General features: G+C 36.9%; 1 protein-coding gene across 2 annotated transcripts in view; it reads right to left on the bottom strand.

Annotated features, from left to right (window-relative positions):
- The window catches only part of LOC117423517 (voltage-gated potassium channel subunit beta-1), a 60,753-nt gene extending 47,631 nt beyond the window's left edge, over positions 1–13,122 (bottom strand). The window contains exon 1 of one of the 2 annotated variants that reach the window (XM_058990328.1): positions 12,708–13,122. In XM_058990328.1, the coding sequence (XP_058846311.1) occupies positions 12,708–12,961 (254 nt within the window). In that variant the 5' untranslated portion in view covers positions 12,962–13,122. Of the gene's footprint in view, positions 1–5,797; positions 6,264–12,707 lie in introns of those variants that run through there. The other variant, XM_034039442.3, reaches the window with a different exon arrangement.
- Between the last annotated feature and the right edge of the window lie 1,569 nt (positions 13,123–14,691).

The raw sequence follows: 14,691 nt of genomic DNA, 5'->3' as shown, positions 1-14,691 counted from the left end.
GAAAACCAAATCCGCAGTCAGACGCACAGATGGTTCCTCCTAATTAGTGAACAGCAATACAAAACGAAGAGGATGCATGGAGGTTTTTTTTTTTTTTTAATTATTATTATTGCTTTAAAAAAAATACTATTTAACTGCTCCTATTTCAACATAAATATTCTAGAAATACATTTATAAACTGCAACTATAATCTGTTGTTACATTTTGAAAAAAAGATACCGATTTTACAGGAAAATAAATAAAATGCTGCAGTCTCCCATGAGATTGTATTTGTTGTAACCCTGTCAAACACTAAGGGCTTCTTGGGAAAATGACTATTAAAGTAGTAGATCTTAGAATGATAAAAGAAATACAGCACACATTGGGACTTAATGTGCATAGGTAGCACAATTAGTGGTAATGAATGAAAGTACCCTTTACAATAGGACTATCATCCCACAACATATTATAAAGAGTTGTATGCCACAGTTAAAAATGAGTATTACCAATAAAACAGCTCCTCCTGCTGGATAGTTTGAGAGTAAATTATTATTATTATTATTATTATTATTATTATTATTATTATTATTATTATTATTATTATTATTATAGGTTTATTGAACAAAAAGATAGTCTTGTTGTGGTAACATAATGTAGCTGGGACTTGTCTTCATACACTGGCATTGAATTTCAGCATATCTTAAAACACACACACACCCACTTACAGTAAATGCACATATAAATCATAATGTGACTTGCAGTCCTTGGATTAATGTGTGGGGTCTCATAGCACTGCCTATGAGCCTGGTTTTTGAATTGTGTTTCTTGCTAAGTGACAGAACTGATCTTGACAGTCTCTGAAACTGTAAGGTTTAGTGGTGGTTGTCATTATCAAACTATAAATCAGGTAAAGCTACAGCAACATTAACAGACTCCACTATTAACTTCAAGTTAAGTCTTAATTTGTTATATTTACACCTGCCAGTCCACTCAAGGAAATTATACCAAGCTTCACCTTTAAGTTTATAGTTTTGCCTTATTTTTAGACAAATAGACAGGTTGCGATAGGATGTTGATACCCAATTAGAGTACAGGTTTAAGCTGATGTCTCACAGCTTTGAGCAGACTAATGCAAAGCCAGACCCTATATCTGGCTGAACTATATCTGTATGGGGGTTAAGGTATAATCTCAGCTGGTTCTGTTGGAAGTTATTCCACAGTGTACCAAAAAAAACAACAACAGCAACATTTCATTTACTGTATATATCGCTGCAACCAAGGCCATTGTATTTGCTACTTGTTTGTGTATGTGTGTAATGAGAAAATTAGGTTTAAGCTCATAAAAATGAAAACCTGCACCAGAGGGCTTATTTATGCCTTTTTTTAGAGGTACACGCAAGTGAAAACTCATGTTTTAACTTAAATAAACTCTTCAAAATGTTTTAGAAAAAGGGGCATTGCACTAAGAAAAAAAACACCTCACCATTTTGGTTTTCAGTTATTACGTCCTCATAACAGACAATACCAGGGTCACAACAAAACAAAACATTGATCACTATATTTAACATGCACCTTGCAAGTTGGGCCCGTGTTTGAAAAGCGTGAAGCACACCTGCATCTGTATCCTGATTCAGACTCGCTTACCAAAATCTGAAGCAGCACTTTCTTGATCTTGTTTTTGTAATGGTAATCCCTCCTGTCCCACACATCACTTGACATTTTAGAAACTTTCATGCAAATTCTGACAATGTGGAAACTGCACTTTTCAAGCAGATTATTTAAACAGTATATTTAGAACTATAATAACCATTTCCATTTCCCCTCTCAGTTCTGAACTGCTTCCTAAATACATAAGATGAATACAAATTCGTAACTAACCAGATTCGGGTTTGGCCCAAAGCCAAACCAAAGCAAAGACGGTATTTCAGCTTTTTAGACAAACTAATTTCCAAAAAACTTCCTGAATATTACATTCTAATTATTGCAAAATAGTATAACATTATCAACCTATATATATATATATATATATATATATATATATATATATATATATATATATATATATATATATATATATATATTTTTTTTTTTCTAATTCTAAGTAAAAAAGAAGTTAATCATATATATATATATATTTTATTTATTTCAGCCTGCCATCCCAGTTCGATTTAATGACATAATATCAATGTTGTTTCAGGAGTTCCATTTCACTCCATTTGTATTCATGAACATTAAATAATGTTCAACTATCAAGTGTTTTACTTACAAGATTAAATGAATGGGTATAGATAAAGGCTTCTTAGAATAACGATTAATTCCTTTATAAATATGTAAACTTTATAAGTATTTAATGAGGAGACCTGCCAGACTACATAAAAAATTTATTCTTTTTCCACACTGAATTAGTAATGAGCACTTACTGTTAATGCTTTTTCATACCTCCAATTAAATAAGGTGCACGATAGCTCCATTATTTCTTGTTTGTAACTTCTTTGTAAAACCACACAAGTTATATACCATGCTGACAAGCACATTATGCACAATTAATACACCTTAGAGATTCACAAGACATTTCTTTGGAAAACTTACTACAGGGAGCTACTTGACTGAAGGCAGAACAGTAAAGTTATCTATCTAAATTTAAGATTGCAATAAAAGGCAATCCAAAATGCATCTACCTTAAGTCTGATAAGTTGGTCTACATAAATCCTCTAATGCAACATTATTGAACCTTTAGGCTACAGTGCACCTCATTCGTTTCAATGGTATTGTGCACAGATATTTCTGATTCAGAGGAGCAGATCTAACATTAGTTTCACCAGTGCATTCTGGGTTCAGATCAAACACTTCAAAGAGATGCAGTCAATGCATATTGCAGTGAGGAAACACAATAATACAGTGGACTGATTTAGAGAATCTTTTTGAAAAAATCAGATGGCTCTGAGCATGATAATAGTCAGATGTCAGAAATTATCTAGAACCAACTACTACTATTAATAATAATAATAATAATAATAATAATAATAATAATAATAATAATAATAATAATAATAATAATAATAATACAATCTTCCTTTAATGAAATTCCATGATGGAAGCCTCAGCTGTGTCACTTATGAAACTTTATTAAATTCTTCACTTGTATGTAGTGTATACATCTCTCAAAATATGATTGTCAGAGGGTATAATAGGCATATCACAATGGCAGCATTTGGTTTAGGTTTCAATTCAAAGTGAGTTTAAATAAGTCATATTTTATAATTGGAATCACTCTTTAAAATCTGCTTTGAGTTTGGTCCCTGTAGTACTATAATTTGCAGAGCTAAGATTGCAATTTCATCAAGGGGTTCTCTGGTTGATTAAACCACAAGACTAATGTCATTAGAACTATTTTGGAGTGTAGTGTTTTTGTTACAAAATAAGTTAACAGTCCTATTCTGCTTTTCTGAGATAATACATCTGATGTTCATCAAGCCTGTTGGACAGAATTGAATTCATTTATTTACCTTCATTCCCATTATTTTGCTCTTCATTGAATGTATCCACTTCGAAATCTTGTGTATTTTGGTAGTGTCTTCAATGACAACCTTGTGCAGCAAAATCTCTTAACATAAACATACAAACATTGAAACGCAAATTGAGTTTGTAAGGAAGCATATAAAGGGTCCTGTTCTTCAGCAAGTTTAAAAGGCAAAGGCAAACTTTCTGAAAGGAACAAACCCATTTCAACTGCATGAAACTAGCAATAAACTACAGAGAATTTGCCTTTGCACTTTCTGTGAAATACAAACCAAAGGCTCCAATAGTCACATTAATATTAATCTTGGTCAAACAAAAACGTTTTAACTGAGACAGGGAAAGAATGAATTATGGCTGTAAGATATGTCCAGGGCTTTATTCTTCTATTTCAGGTTGACAGTTTTATTTAAATTACTGTTGATTTGGTTCCATGACCATAAAATCATCTCCTTAGCTTCCATCTTCACTTCTCTAATAGAACACACTGTTGGTTATTAAGTTGGTAACCCTGCTGTCTTCAATCTAACTTGAATGTCTTATCGACCTCCAGGTTAAAGGTACTGGTTTGAGTTACACAATGCAAGACACTTCTTTCCATACTCTGTGCCGGTATTATCCATTTCATCCATCAAAGCCCTCATTATACAGGTTGCATAGACAGGAAGCAGAAAGCCAGCCAGCTGTGCCTAGCACCATACAGGTAGGATGCGCTGCAGAGTGCTGGTAGAGTCATTATACATGAAGAATGATAAGTCCTGTTAAACCTCAACATGGGCTTGCATCATTTGAAAAAAATCGGAACTTTACAGGCAAAATGTTTGATGCTAGATTGCCAAACCCTACAGTTTGGCAATCTAGAATGTGCATTTTTTAAAACATGCAGCCATTAAATGATCAGCACATGGTTTATTGCTGATCCCTAACCCTAACACTACTGTATATGCGTATATAGCACCCTTCATGTGCAAGTATCCCAGTCGCACAGTTAGTGGGCTCATGCTGTGTCAAAAATTTACCAGGCACTGAGTTCCATAGTCGATGGATCTAAGATTTATTACTGTGTTTCCAACTCATTATACAGACCAGGTACACAATGCAGTTCCAGGCCTTCCAATCAAAATCCAGGAATGTGTACAGGCTCTAGTATTGTGCTGTCAGACACATGTTTAAAATACACCACCTGGTTTCAATCTCACAAATCCCATGTCCAAAAACGAGTATTCTGACAGAATACTGACCACCCCGAGGCGCAGCACAAGCTCAACTTTCCTTTACAATTGTCAAGCTCTTAAGAAAAGACTGGAACACTGGATATGGAAAACTGGAATTCAAGTGAAAATAGCAGCTATTTCAAAGAAAATAGCTATCCTTTCTCACAATTACCAGCATAAGCCAATATGGTGTTTTTCATATGCCAATAACTGCCACTTTCACAAGATTTATTTTTTTTTTTTCACTTTGAAACTATTGTTCCTGAAACGCTGCAAAAGAATGGAGATGCCACAGGCAGAAAACTGACACACAATGATTTGGAAACAATAACTGCCAGCTGCTTATAACTTTCATTCAGAATGAACAGCAGAACTTAAAGTCTGAGGAAAGAAATATGAGGAAAGTAAAACAATAATGTTCCTAGGAGATGGGATGTTTTCAGTTTTGAATTAAAGGGTATCATCTTTTTTCTATATCACTAATGAATTAAAACCATCATTTTGAAACTACAGAGAAATAAGCTTCTACATTTTAAAAACACATTATTATCCACAATCCATTATTGTTATCCTTAATCCATAAAGAAACACGAACCATTCTTAATTATGCTACATTTTTGCATGCCTAAAGACTACAGGCTAATTCTAAACTTCTATAATTAGTTTAAAATTGAATTTAAAAAAAGGTTACTCTAACTTGGTTAAAGGGCAAACCTATTTGCAGATCAATGACAGTTAGGGGGCTCCTATTAACATAATATTTTTTTTTCTACTGTCTGTTACAATTCCAGAATTCCAGAAAGTGATTCCATGAGAGCAAGCATCAAGTTAAAAAAAAAAGACCATTGCTTTACTCTCGGAAGACATGTGCACTAATGGGGAGTGCTGTGATTTTATTAACATTTTGCATAATTACATATTTTGCTACAGTACCAACAGTATAAATTTTTTGCCCTACACCTACACAAAATTGCGCACTGATAAAAGTTACTATATATTTTGCAACCTCCCCTGCTGCTCTGGGGTTAATTTGTGGTCGTGTTAAAGTATCTATCTCTGCTTTTTAAAACATGCAAAAGCCACTCTACCTGTACAGCATTCCAGTCTCTGCTTTGACTGTTTTCTGTAAGGACAGTGCATGCATGTTTAGGAACTCCTCGAGATGTTTCAGTTCCACGGCTCCGTTTGACCTCAGGCTCCAGCACATACCTGATGGATACACTTTTGGACCTGTGCTAGGTCTTTGAAACTTTGAAGGGATTTTGTCCGGCTTCTGCACGCCGCGTTGCTTGGGGTTAGAGATCTCACTGCATGGAGCTTTGACCAAGTACATGATTGTGTCTTGCTTTGCAGAAAGAAAAAACAAAAGATCCCAAAAAAGAAAGTTAAAATCCTGATTCTTTTAAATTAAAAAATGAGGAAAAACTGCCTTTTCAGCAATGCACTTGTTAGACTCCTGTGTTGCTTGTAAAGATGCTATTTTCCATCACATTTCCCTCAGCATAGTATGTAGCAACTTAGTTATGTTTCACTGCCTAATAAATACCATGGGAATCTAGGGCATTGTTTTTCTTCACAATGCAATCTGTAGCGAGTGCCTCCCTTTTTACTGTGCCTACATGAAATGGAGAGTGGCCAGGTCCAGTGACCTTGTGATTTCAGATCACTTCTGAGTCTAAATCTGACACTGGGTCTTTGAGGAGATTGTGGGAATAAAGAGGTCTGCCAGTTCCTCGTGTTATTCTGGGAACATCTATTATTAAAAGGACTGGTACTAAACTTTTTTTTTTTTTTTTTTTTAAACCATCTGTTCCGAGACTGTCTACAAAACTTTATAACAAATATGAAGAACGATGTGAAGAATTATATATAATTTTTTTTTTTTGAACAATAAACTATCCACAGGCATCCAAGAACTGTTGTGATATACAACATTTCAAAACAGGCACAACAAATTTTCTAAATACTGTACGACAAAACCACAATTCAAAATATATAGAGTCATATTTTGAAAGGAAGGATCATTCTTTCCATGTTAAAATAAGGCTCAACCTAACAACTAATCCTTCTATTATGAACAAAGGGCGTTAAATAGAACGCAAATGTAATACTGTAGCTAGAAACTAAAGATATTTTAAAGAAAGCATTTGAGTACTCTTATGCTGAATGAGGCTTAAAAAAATAAAAAAATTAAATAATAAAAAAGACATGATAATAGCGCAACTAAATAAATATTGCAGCAGGAGATCAAATTGTTTTGTCTGGCATACCAAATAGCAAAGATTGTTTCCCATAGCAAATCATGGCCAGGAATAACATGGAAAGAGAAGTCAACTGACAATGGAATTCCCGCACTGCTCAGACTCACTTTACCACATGGCTGGAAGCAGCCCCAGCCTCAGCTTTTCCAATTATGATTTTTTTTTTTTTTAATTAATGCTCTCAAATTGCATCCCTAAATTAACAGTATCTTCTGAGACATCTATTTTAATAGCAGGGGTGACCTATATTATTGATTTCTTGCAGCTATTCTGCCTTTCCTGGTTATTTCATACACCTCGCCTCTGTCATTTACAGTACATGCAGGAAAAGCATCGGGCGAGCTGAAAACAGTTCCTCATATACCACTTTTGGTTACGAATTTCCGCTTACGATAAAATATTACTTTCATGGAGTGAGGCTTTATTGACTTTATGAAGCAAAATTAGTTAATTCTATAGGGTGATGCAAATCTTTTGGCCATAGCTTTATAGTAGTGTATTAAATAAATCTCAAAGCAGAAGAGTTCTGCATTCAAAGTATTCTGTGTAATAAGACAGGCAGGGAAATCTCTTTGTCTTTGTAAAGTCACATTGAAATGAGCTACCACTTCCTGGTTTTCTAGTGAATTGAAGAGTTTGTATACAAGTCACTACAGTTTGTATCCACTGTGCTGCTCTGAAGGTTAACTCAAGTTAATGTGGCAATGGTAGGTGGACTGATTTATGTGTCATTTTACTACATCTATTATAAGTAAAGGTCATATATATATATATGTGTGTGTATAGTCACATGTTGCTTAATTTATTATTCTTTATTATGCAATGACTGAGTAACACATCATGGGGTCAATTCAAGGTGAAGATGTCTTTGAAGACTCCCTTTTGAATGATTTCACTGGTGTCCCACACATAGGGTCTGACGTAAGGATACTTGCAAAGTGATTTGCAGCTGCAAAACACCCATATTGTGGCCAAAATCTGTGTTTTGCATGCGCAAAACATGTTTAGCTGCTGCAAAGTGGGGCTTTAGCGGCCACTAAAAATGCAGTGTATGTATGTTTCACCTGCTGTTCTGCTATCAAATTAGCACTTTGCCATCATTAATCCATTTCAATGATATTGAAATGTATTCAAATGAAGAAAAGAGCATGGAATTGGGCGGGGATCTGGAATACTAAGTGGGCACAAAACATTATAATGAGGTGTAAGGATTTTGCCTTGGACAATTGCTGACCCTCCAAAAACTTTGCACCTCCTCTTACAAGGTGCAAACCATTGTAGAAGCGAGTAATTAAGAGCTGTATAAAACCACACACCTTCAGAGACCTGTCATTGGCCTCAGGATGGCTGCTGTGGTACACTTTCTGATGTGACGACGCTTGGCTCTTGTTGAGGAGAGGCAGGAAAACCTTCGGAGAAGGGCAAGACGGAGAAGACCCTGCATATTCAATCCCAGGGTCACTTTGTTTGGGATGTCGGAGGATGCGTTGCTAAAGTGTTATCGTCTCACTCCGCAGGTCATCCTAGACCTAATATCTGAATGTCACCTTTTCATCACTTGGTGGACTGTCCTCCTGGTAACACCGACAGCATTGACTTTCTCCACTATAGAGGACCACATGGCCTCTTTGGTAGTATAACTGATGTTGGCTGAGGCTTTTCCAAATAACTCAATTTCATGCTGAGTGACCTCAGCTGTAAGGACTCTCATCTCCTACTCAGAAAACCTATTTTCTTTTCCGTGCGCCAAGACGACTTTCCTGCCCTTCCTCCAACATATTTTTTTGGTTGCTTTGATTTTTGTGCTCCACAAATCTCATACAGTGCGTACTGCTCTCTGCACTCCTAACTCACCTCATCTCTGGGCTGTAAGTGTGGCCGCTAAATAACCCGATGCACAGGTAGCGCTCACTGCGACCCTCATTATCATGATTGCAGCTCATTATTTGTGTGTGTTGAGTAATTTGCATTGCTCTTAAGCTTACATAGGTTGTAGTGCAAAATAATTGCCTACCCGCTAGGCAATTTGGATTTCGCAGCCACAATTGTTTGCACTACGCCTATCCTTACATCAGCCTCATAGTGCCTGATGTATTATATATTTTAAATATGACACGCAGTGCTTTTCTACCTCTTAATTGCTAGTGCTATAAAATCAACTCATTTTTACTTCATAAAGTCAAATGAAACCTGCTGAATGTTACGTTAACATATTGAATTACACACCGCTCTGTAGACTTGTGAGATCATTTTGTAGTTTAACTACATGATGTTAAATAAAATATCTAAATGATTTTTTTTTTTTTTTTATAATGCCTTGATCCAAAAATTCTAGGTGATGCCAATGTTTTCCAAAGAAACAACAACATTATGTTTCAAAAGTCTACCTGAAGCCATAACAGTACAGTATTTCATGTTAGATTTTAAAATGTTAGTTTTCAATTTGTCAGTTTTCCGTTAAGTACGTGGAAAACTACAAATGTATGTAATTCAATATGTTAACGTAACATTATTCATCAGGTTTCATCCGACTTTATGAAGCAAAATTCTACAGCGTGATGCAAAACCTTTGGCCAGAGCTATAATTTGGGCCCTTCATCTATTGGAATTTGTCAGATATAAAACATAGTATTCCTAATCTTATCACATTAAGGCACTGAACTCTGCAGACAGCAAGACATTAACACGCTCCGGGCTCCAGATAAAAATAAAACCACAATACTTTGTTTGGTGCTGCTGCTGCAAAGCCACAACTGCTGGTCGGCTGTTTGCAACCAGAGTGAGATAGCATGAAATCATCTGGTCTTCACAGGAGAAGGTGTGGTCATAGTCTGGGCCACATTAAAGGACGAGGGGGCCCTGTGCTAACCCATATTTTGGGGGCCCTATGCACAGTAGCTTGTAAAACGGTGTTGTAATTAACAGCCTGTAGGTAAAGTGAATCTGCAAGGAAAGCTTTCAGTTCTATGTCAGATGCATGTTCTCCATTTAGACCTTGCAAAATACTGATCTTGGGCATCAGTCGACTCGTCAGTGACCACTGACAAGCAACCAGACTGTTTTACCAATTCCATAATCTCCTGCTTGTGATACATGGCAGCTTTAGGTAAGTATTCATGTCTCAGCTGGGCTGATGAAGGAATCACTCCACCATTTGCTACACTCAGGCTGAAGAATTTACATAACTTTTGGTTGTCCAATTTTTCAAGAGGGATATTTGCTCAAACAAACCCCTCCGTCAGATCAAAATGTAGTGTGTTTCGTATTTCACTGTTTTTCAGTGGACTTTTTGAACATGGAAGTCACCGTTTTTTGTTTCTTTGCAAGTAAAGCAGTCGCGGTGCTGCTCTTTCCGCCTTTCTCTTTCGGTGAATACTCTTTCGCCTGTCAACAGACGATTTTCGGTATCTACACTAAAGCGCTTACCTCCATCGCTATGTAAAACTCCTGCTGGATACTGCTTTATGCGATCTGCTGCAGACACATTTTTTGAGACGTCCATTTTCTTGTTTACAGTGTGTTGTATTTTAATTTCACTCCTATGTGGCATATACTGTAGTCACATGGCAGAATCACACAGCACGCAGACACACAGCAGCTCTGTACAGTTAAGTGTTTTTTTTTTTTTTTTGTATGAAATACAAGTAATTATGAAATTGAATTTTTATTTTTTAAGAATATTGAAAAAACCGCGGTATTGGGCTAATTTCACGACTTTCGCGCAGTATATATGGGAGAGAAACCAACGCAATGGACTTAAACCCTTCTTGCCGCATTATACACGTTTACCTGCCTTTTTTTCTAAAATTCAAACCCCCTAATTAAAAAGAAAAATTTCTAAAATGTAAAGAGGCACATTTGAGACAAGCCATGTTTTTTAATTGGCTCTAAAACTTAAATAAATGAATGCGTAAATTGACCATGATTCACACATTGTATCCTACAGACTGACACCTCTGACGTAGGATTAGGGACGGATATTTCCCAGGAGGTAGTGGGCGTGGAGCATTTAGCAGGAGGCTGCTTGCGTGAGAGACAGTCAAGGTATGCATCAAGAAGGAGTGCGTAGCCGTAGTAAAATACAAAAAAAGCGCAAGTTTCTGTGCGTGTGGGCCCCGTCTCCCACATCCACTCATTATAAAATGACCCAAAAACGTCGACTTTAATCCGGCCTTGGTCACAGTCAACAGTGAAGTTGAACCCTGAGCAGAGTGTAAAAGTACTTTGGTGAGACGGGGCAGCTGAAACGCAGCATTGAAATCCTTTGTTGTGGGTTGTAGCTTACAACAGATCCTGTGTCAGCCTTTCTCACTAAATACACATTTCTAAACAATGTCTTATTTTCGTACCTGAAGTTACTAGGGAGTGTTTGAAGTTTTAAAACCCATACATTTTAAACCTCACATACCGGCACATTATAAGATGTAATTGTTGCTGTTTTAAAAAAAAAATAATAATAAAAATCAAAATAGGCAAAAAGATAAAGCCAGGTCATGTGTCCAAAATTAGAAAACATTTTTGGTTCTTGAGGGGTTAAAATAATTCTATGCTAATTTAAAACAGCTCTGGATTCCCTCCATAGAACTGTTCATTTTCCACATTGCTGCTATTGTTTAACATTAGTTTTCCAAAAGAAAATACCAATATATGCATTTTTATACAAGCGTAACCTTTTAAATGCCTTTATAATGATATAAATTAATCTCTCTCTCTCTCCACACTTCATTGCTTGTAACAAAACTAATTCCCCACTGCAAGGGTAAGTGGACCGATTCTAACCATAATGACATGTTGTTTTACTGAACTGGGTTAGTTTATGGCTCTAGATAAGAGCCTAACAGGCAGTGAAGATGCTTAATTAATCTCTTGTAAAGAAATGAGAAGATAAATAATGACAACTGGTATTTAACTAAGCATATCAGACCCCAGTCACTGCAACCTTCTGAACATCCATAGGAAATTGCTGTCAGCTTAATCTTTACAAATGTGGATCAGATATATACCCTCATTCTGTATATGGTACATATTTGTTAGCATGTCTATGTGTTTTTAGCAAGTAGGATATCGATATAATAATTTACCAATGCATGCATCACGTCGTAAATGGGGATGAAGCAAAATCACAAGCTAAATTCAAAATATAGCAATCAGACATTATTAAACCCTCACTTGCCTCAGCATTTTTGACAGCCTTCAGGGCCCTTATAAAAACACACCATAACTAAGACTTAAGTGAAGTGTTATACTGTGTATAGATTTTAATGTAATTTTTTCCCCTTTCAGCTGAAAAAATAGCAAAAAACACTAACAAGCCAGCTTTACCGGTTGAGAGACATTTAATTGATCAAATTATGAATCTACTTTTTGCTGGGAATCATTGTATGAATTTGCCCATTTTCAATAAATCACAGTCTCTCAGAACAAGCTAACAGCAATCTGTGATAAATGGACACCATCTACGAAGCTCTAAGCTGCAAATTGCACACGGTCTTTGAATTGCACAGTTATTCACCAGCAAAAATACATTTCCCAATTTTCCTTCTTCACCTAATTTTCAACCACTTCACTTTATTCCACATTTGGGGCTTTCTGTGTTGAAAGATTAATTTAACTGCGAATTTAACTGCCCATTTTTCACACTTAAAACATAAATAAACTCCAATAAAATAAAATAAAATAAAATAAAAAAAACCCTGAAGTATATAAAAATAATGTTAGTCCAAGTTGCACATCTTACCGGTACAGCATTCCAGTCTGGAAGGCTGTGGTTTCCTCACGTGACAAATCAAAGATTTTTAAATACCAGCTCATCTCCAGCTCACGTATGAGGGCATGCCTCCGGACACTTTGCTGCACTTGTGCAGTGCCATTATTCCGGGTTTCGTGGGCGCTCTTCAGGGACTTGCTGGTAACTGAAACAACAGAGTGCTTCCTTGACCTCGCGAGTTCATCAGGACCCCTTCCAGCAGACACGCTCCGAGCTGCAAACATTCTTTACCAGGCTGCTGGGGACGACAGCACCACATCAAGTACTTTGTTGGTTAAATTTGTCCTGTGCTGGTCCTTCTTCCCTCTTATATAACTTTATTCTGGGCAGAAAGCTGTAACCAGATCCATGTCTAACAAGGGCTTAAAGAAAGAACAGTAAGCTTTCCACAGAGGTATCTGTGACGCCTCTTACAAAGTCAAACTCCTGTGCTGGGAAGACGCATGTTATTGACCTAGAAATCTGAAAAGCTCTTTCAATTGAAAACAACCAGCTGCAAAGTTAGAGCCGATTACTAACGCCATGCGAAATCAAGTGCAGATTAAACCACATTTAAATACATCTGTGGCAGGGCTGAGGCCTGCCCCTGTAAATAGTGTGTATTGGTGGTGGTTGGTAAAGAAAATGTATTTTTGTTTGATTAGATATGGCAGGGCTGAGAGATTAGAACTCTCCCTGTCTACTTGAAAGGAAAGTGCAGCAGGTGCCAATTGAAGAATTGACAATCAATTAACCCTGGTCACCTACCTTTAAAACAAGACTGAAAAGCTAGTTTCTTTGTTTTCCATTTGTTCTGTGCTTTGTTACAAGCTGAGGGCTGCGCATGACTGTGTGTATATCCAGGGTGAGCAACCAAAAGAACCTGGGTTCTGGTGGATGGAGATCCCTCACGACTGTGTGTGCAACCAGGGTGAGCTACAGGTAATCACTGTGTGTATCCTGGGATAACTGCCATGGTTATGTAGAGATTCATTTAGGGGAATTTTAATCCCACCACAGTTTATTTAATTTAGGTTAGGAAGAAGGTTCCTGGTGCGGGACCTCCCTGTGTAGTACAAGCAGTGCACGGTCTGAGCTTGGCCACCTTTTATTTCTTAGCTGTTTTTGAACAGTTTTGTATTCTGTATGCTGTGATTGTGTATATCCTTCTGCACTAGGGCTACTGTTGCTGGTACCCTTGTGGTGGTCACCAACCACTGCAACTGCCCACAACTGCCTGTAAACAAATAAAACCTGGGACGCCTGAGTGGCGTTTCAACTATAAACCCTCTGTCTCTCGTTCTCTCGGTGGATACCCACTCAGTAACAGAACACCCCTGTCACTACATCCTTAAGGGTTTTAATCCACTCTCGCTTTACCAGTGTCCTGTGTTCTGGCTGCCCTTAATGAAAGTGCTTCAGTAACACAGTGCAGCTGTGTACAAGACTAAGACAGTTCTGTCAAGTTCACCATCAGATGTGATGAAAAAAGCAAGCTACGAATGTTCATTCCCGCAGAGAAATAAAACCTAACCCAATGTTGTTAGAGTGGACTGTTTATCTTGGTTTATATCCTGTTTTTAAATCGGTGAAGTCAGGACAGAGACTATCCATTATTACTGATGCTCCCATCAGTATTAAAATAGATACCCTTAGGAAACCTGAGCAAAACATCTTAACACAGATGCCAGTGATTCGACAGCCCACACGCTATCCAATACTGCCAGTTCAATGCCTTTCACAAGGACAAAATGTGCAGTTTTTTTTTTTTTTTTTTTTTACAATACCAACTGCTGTAGTGGAATAAATAAATAAATAGATGCAAAGGTTTGATCTTTGACAACTTTGTGTAATGCAAGAGTGTTTACTTTAGTCTCCTGGGTGATGAACAGCCTGTCACTGAAGTCAAGTAACTCCAGACAAAGCTTATGAAACATGCAAAACTTATGCTCAAGAGTCACACATCATCCCCGAA

This window comes from Acipenser ruthenus, chromosome 17, assembly GCF_902713425.1.
Source record: "Acipenser ruthenus chromosome 17, fAciRut3.2 maternal haplotype, whole genome shotgun sequence".
Lineage (NCBI taxonomy): Eukaryota > Metazoa > Chordata > Actinopteri > Acipenseriformes > Acipenseridae > Acipenser > Acipenser ruthenus.
Note: the sequence above shows the minus strand (reverse complement) of the source record. Positions and strands in the feature narration are given on the sequence as shown.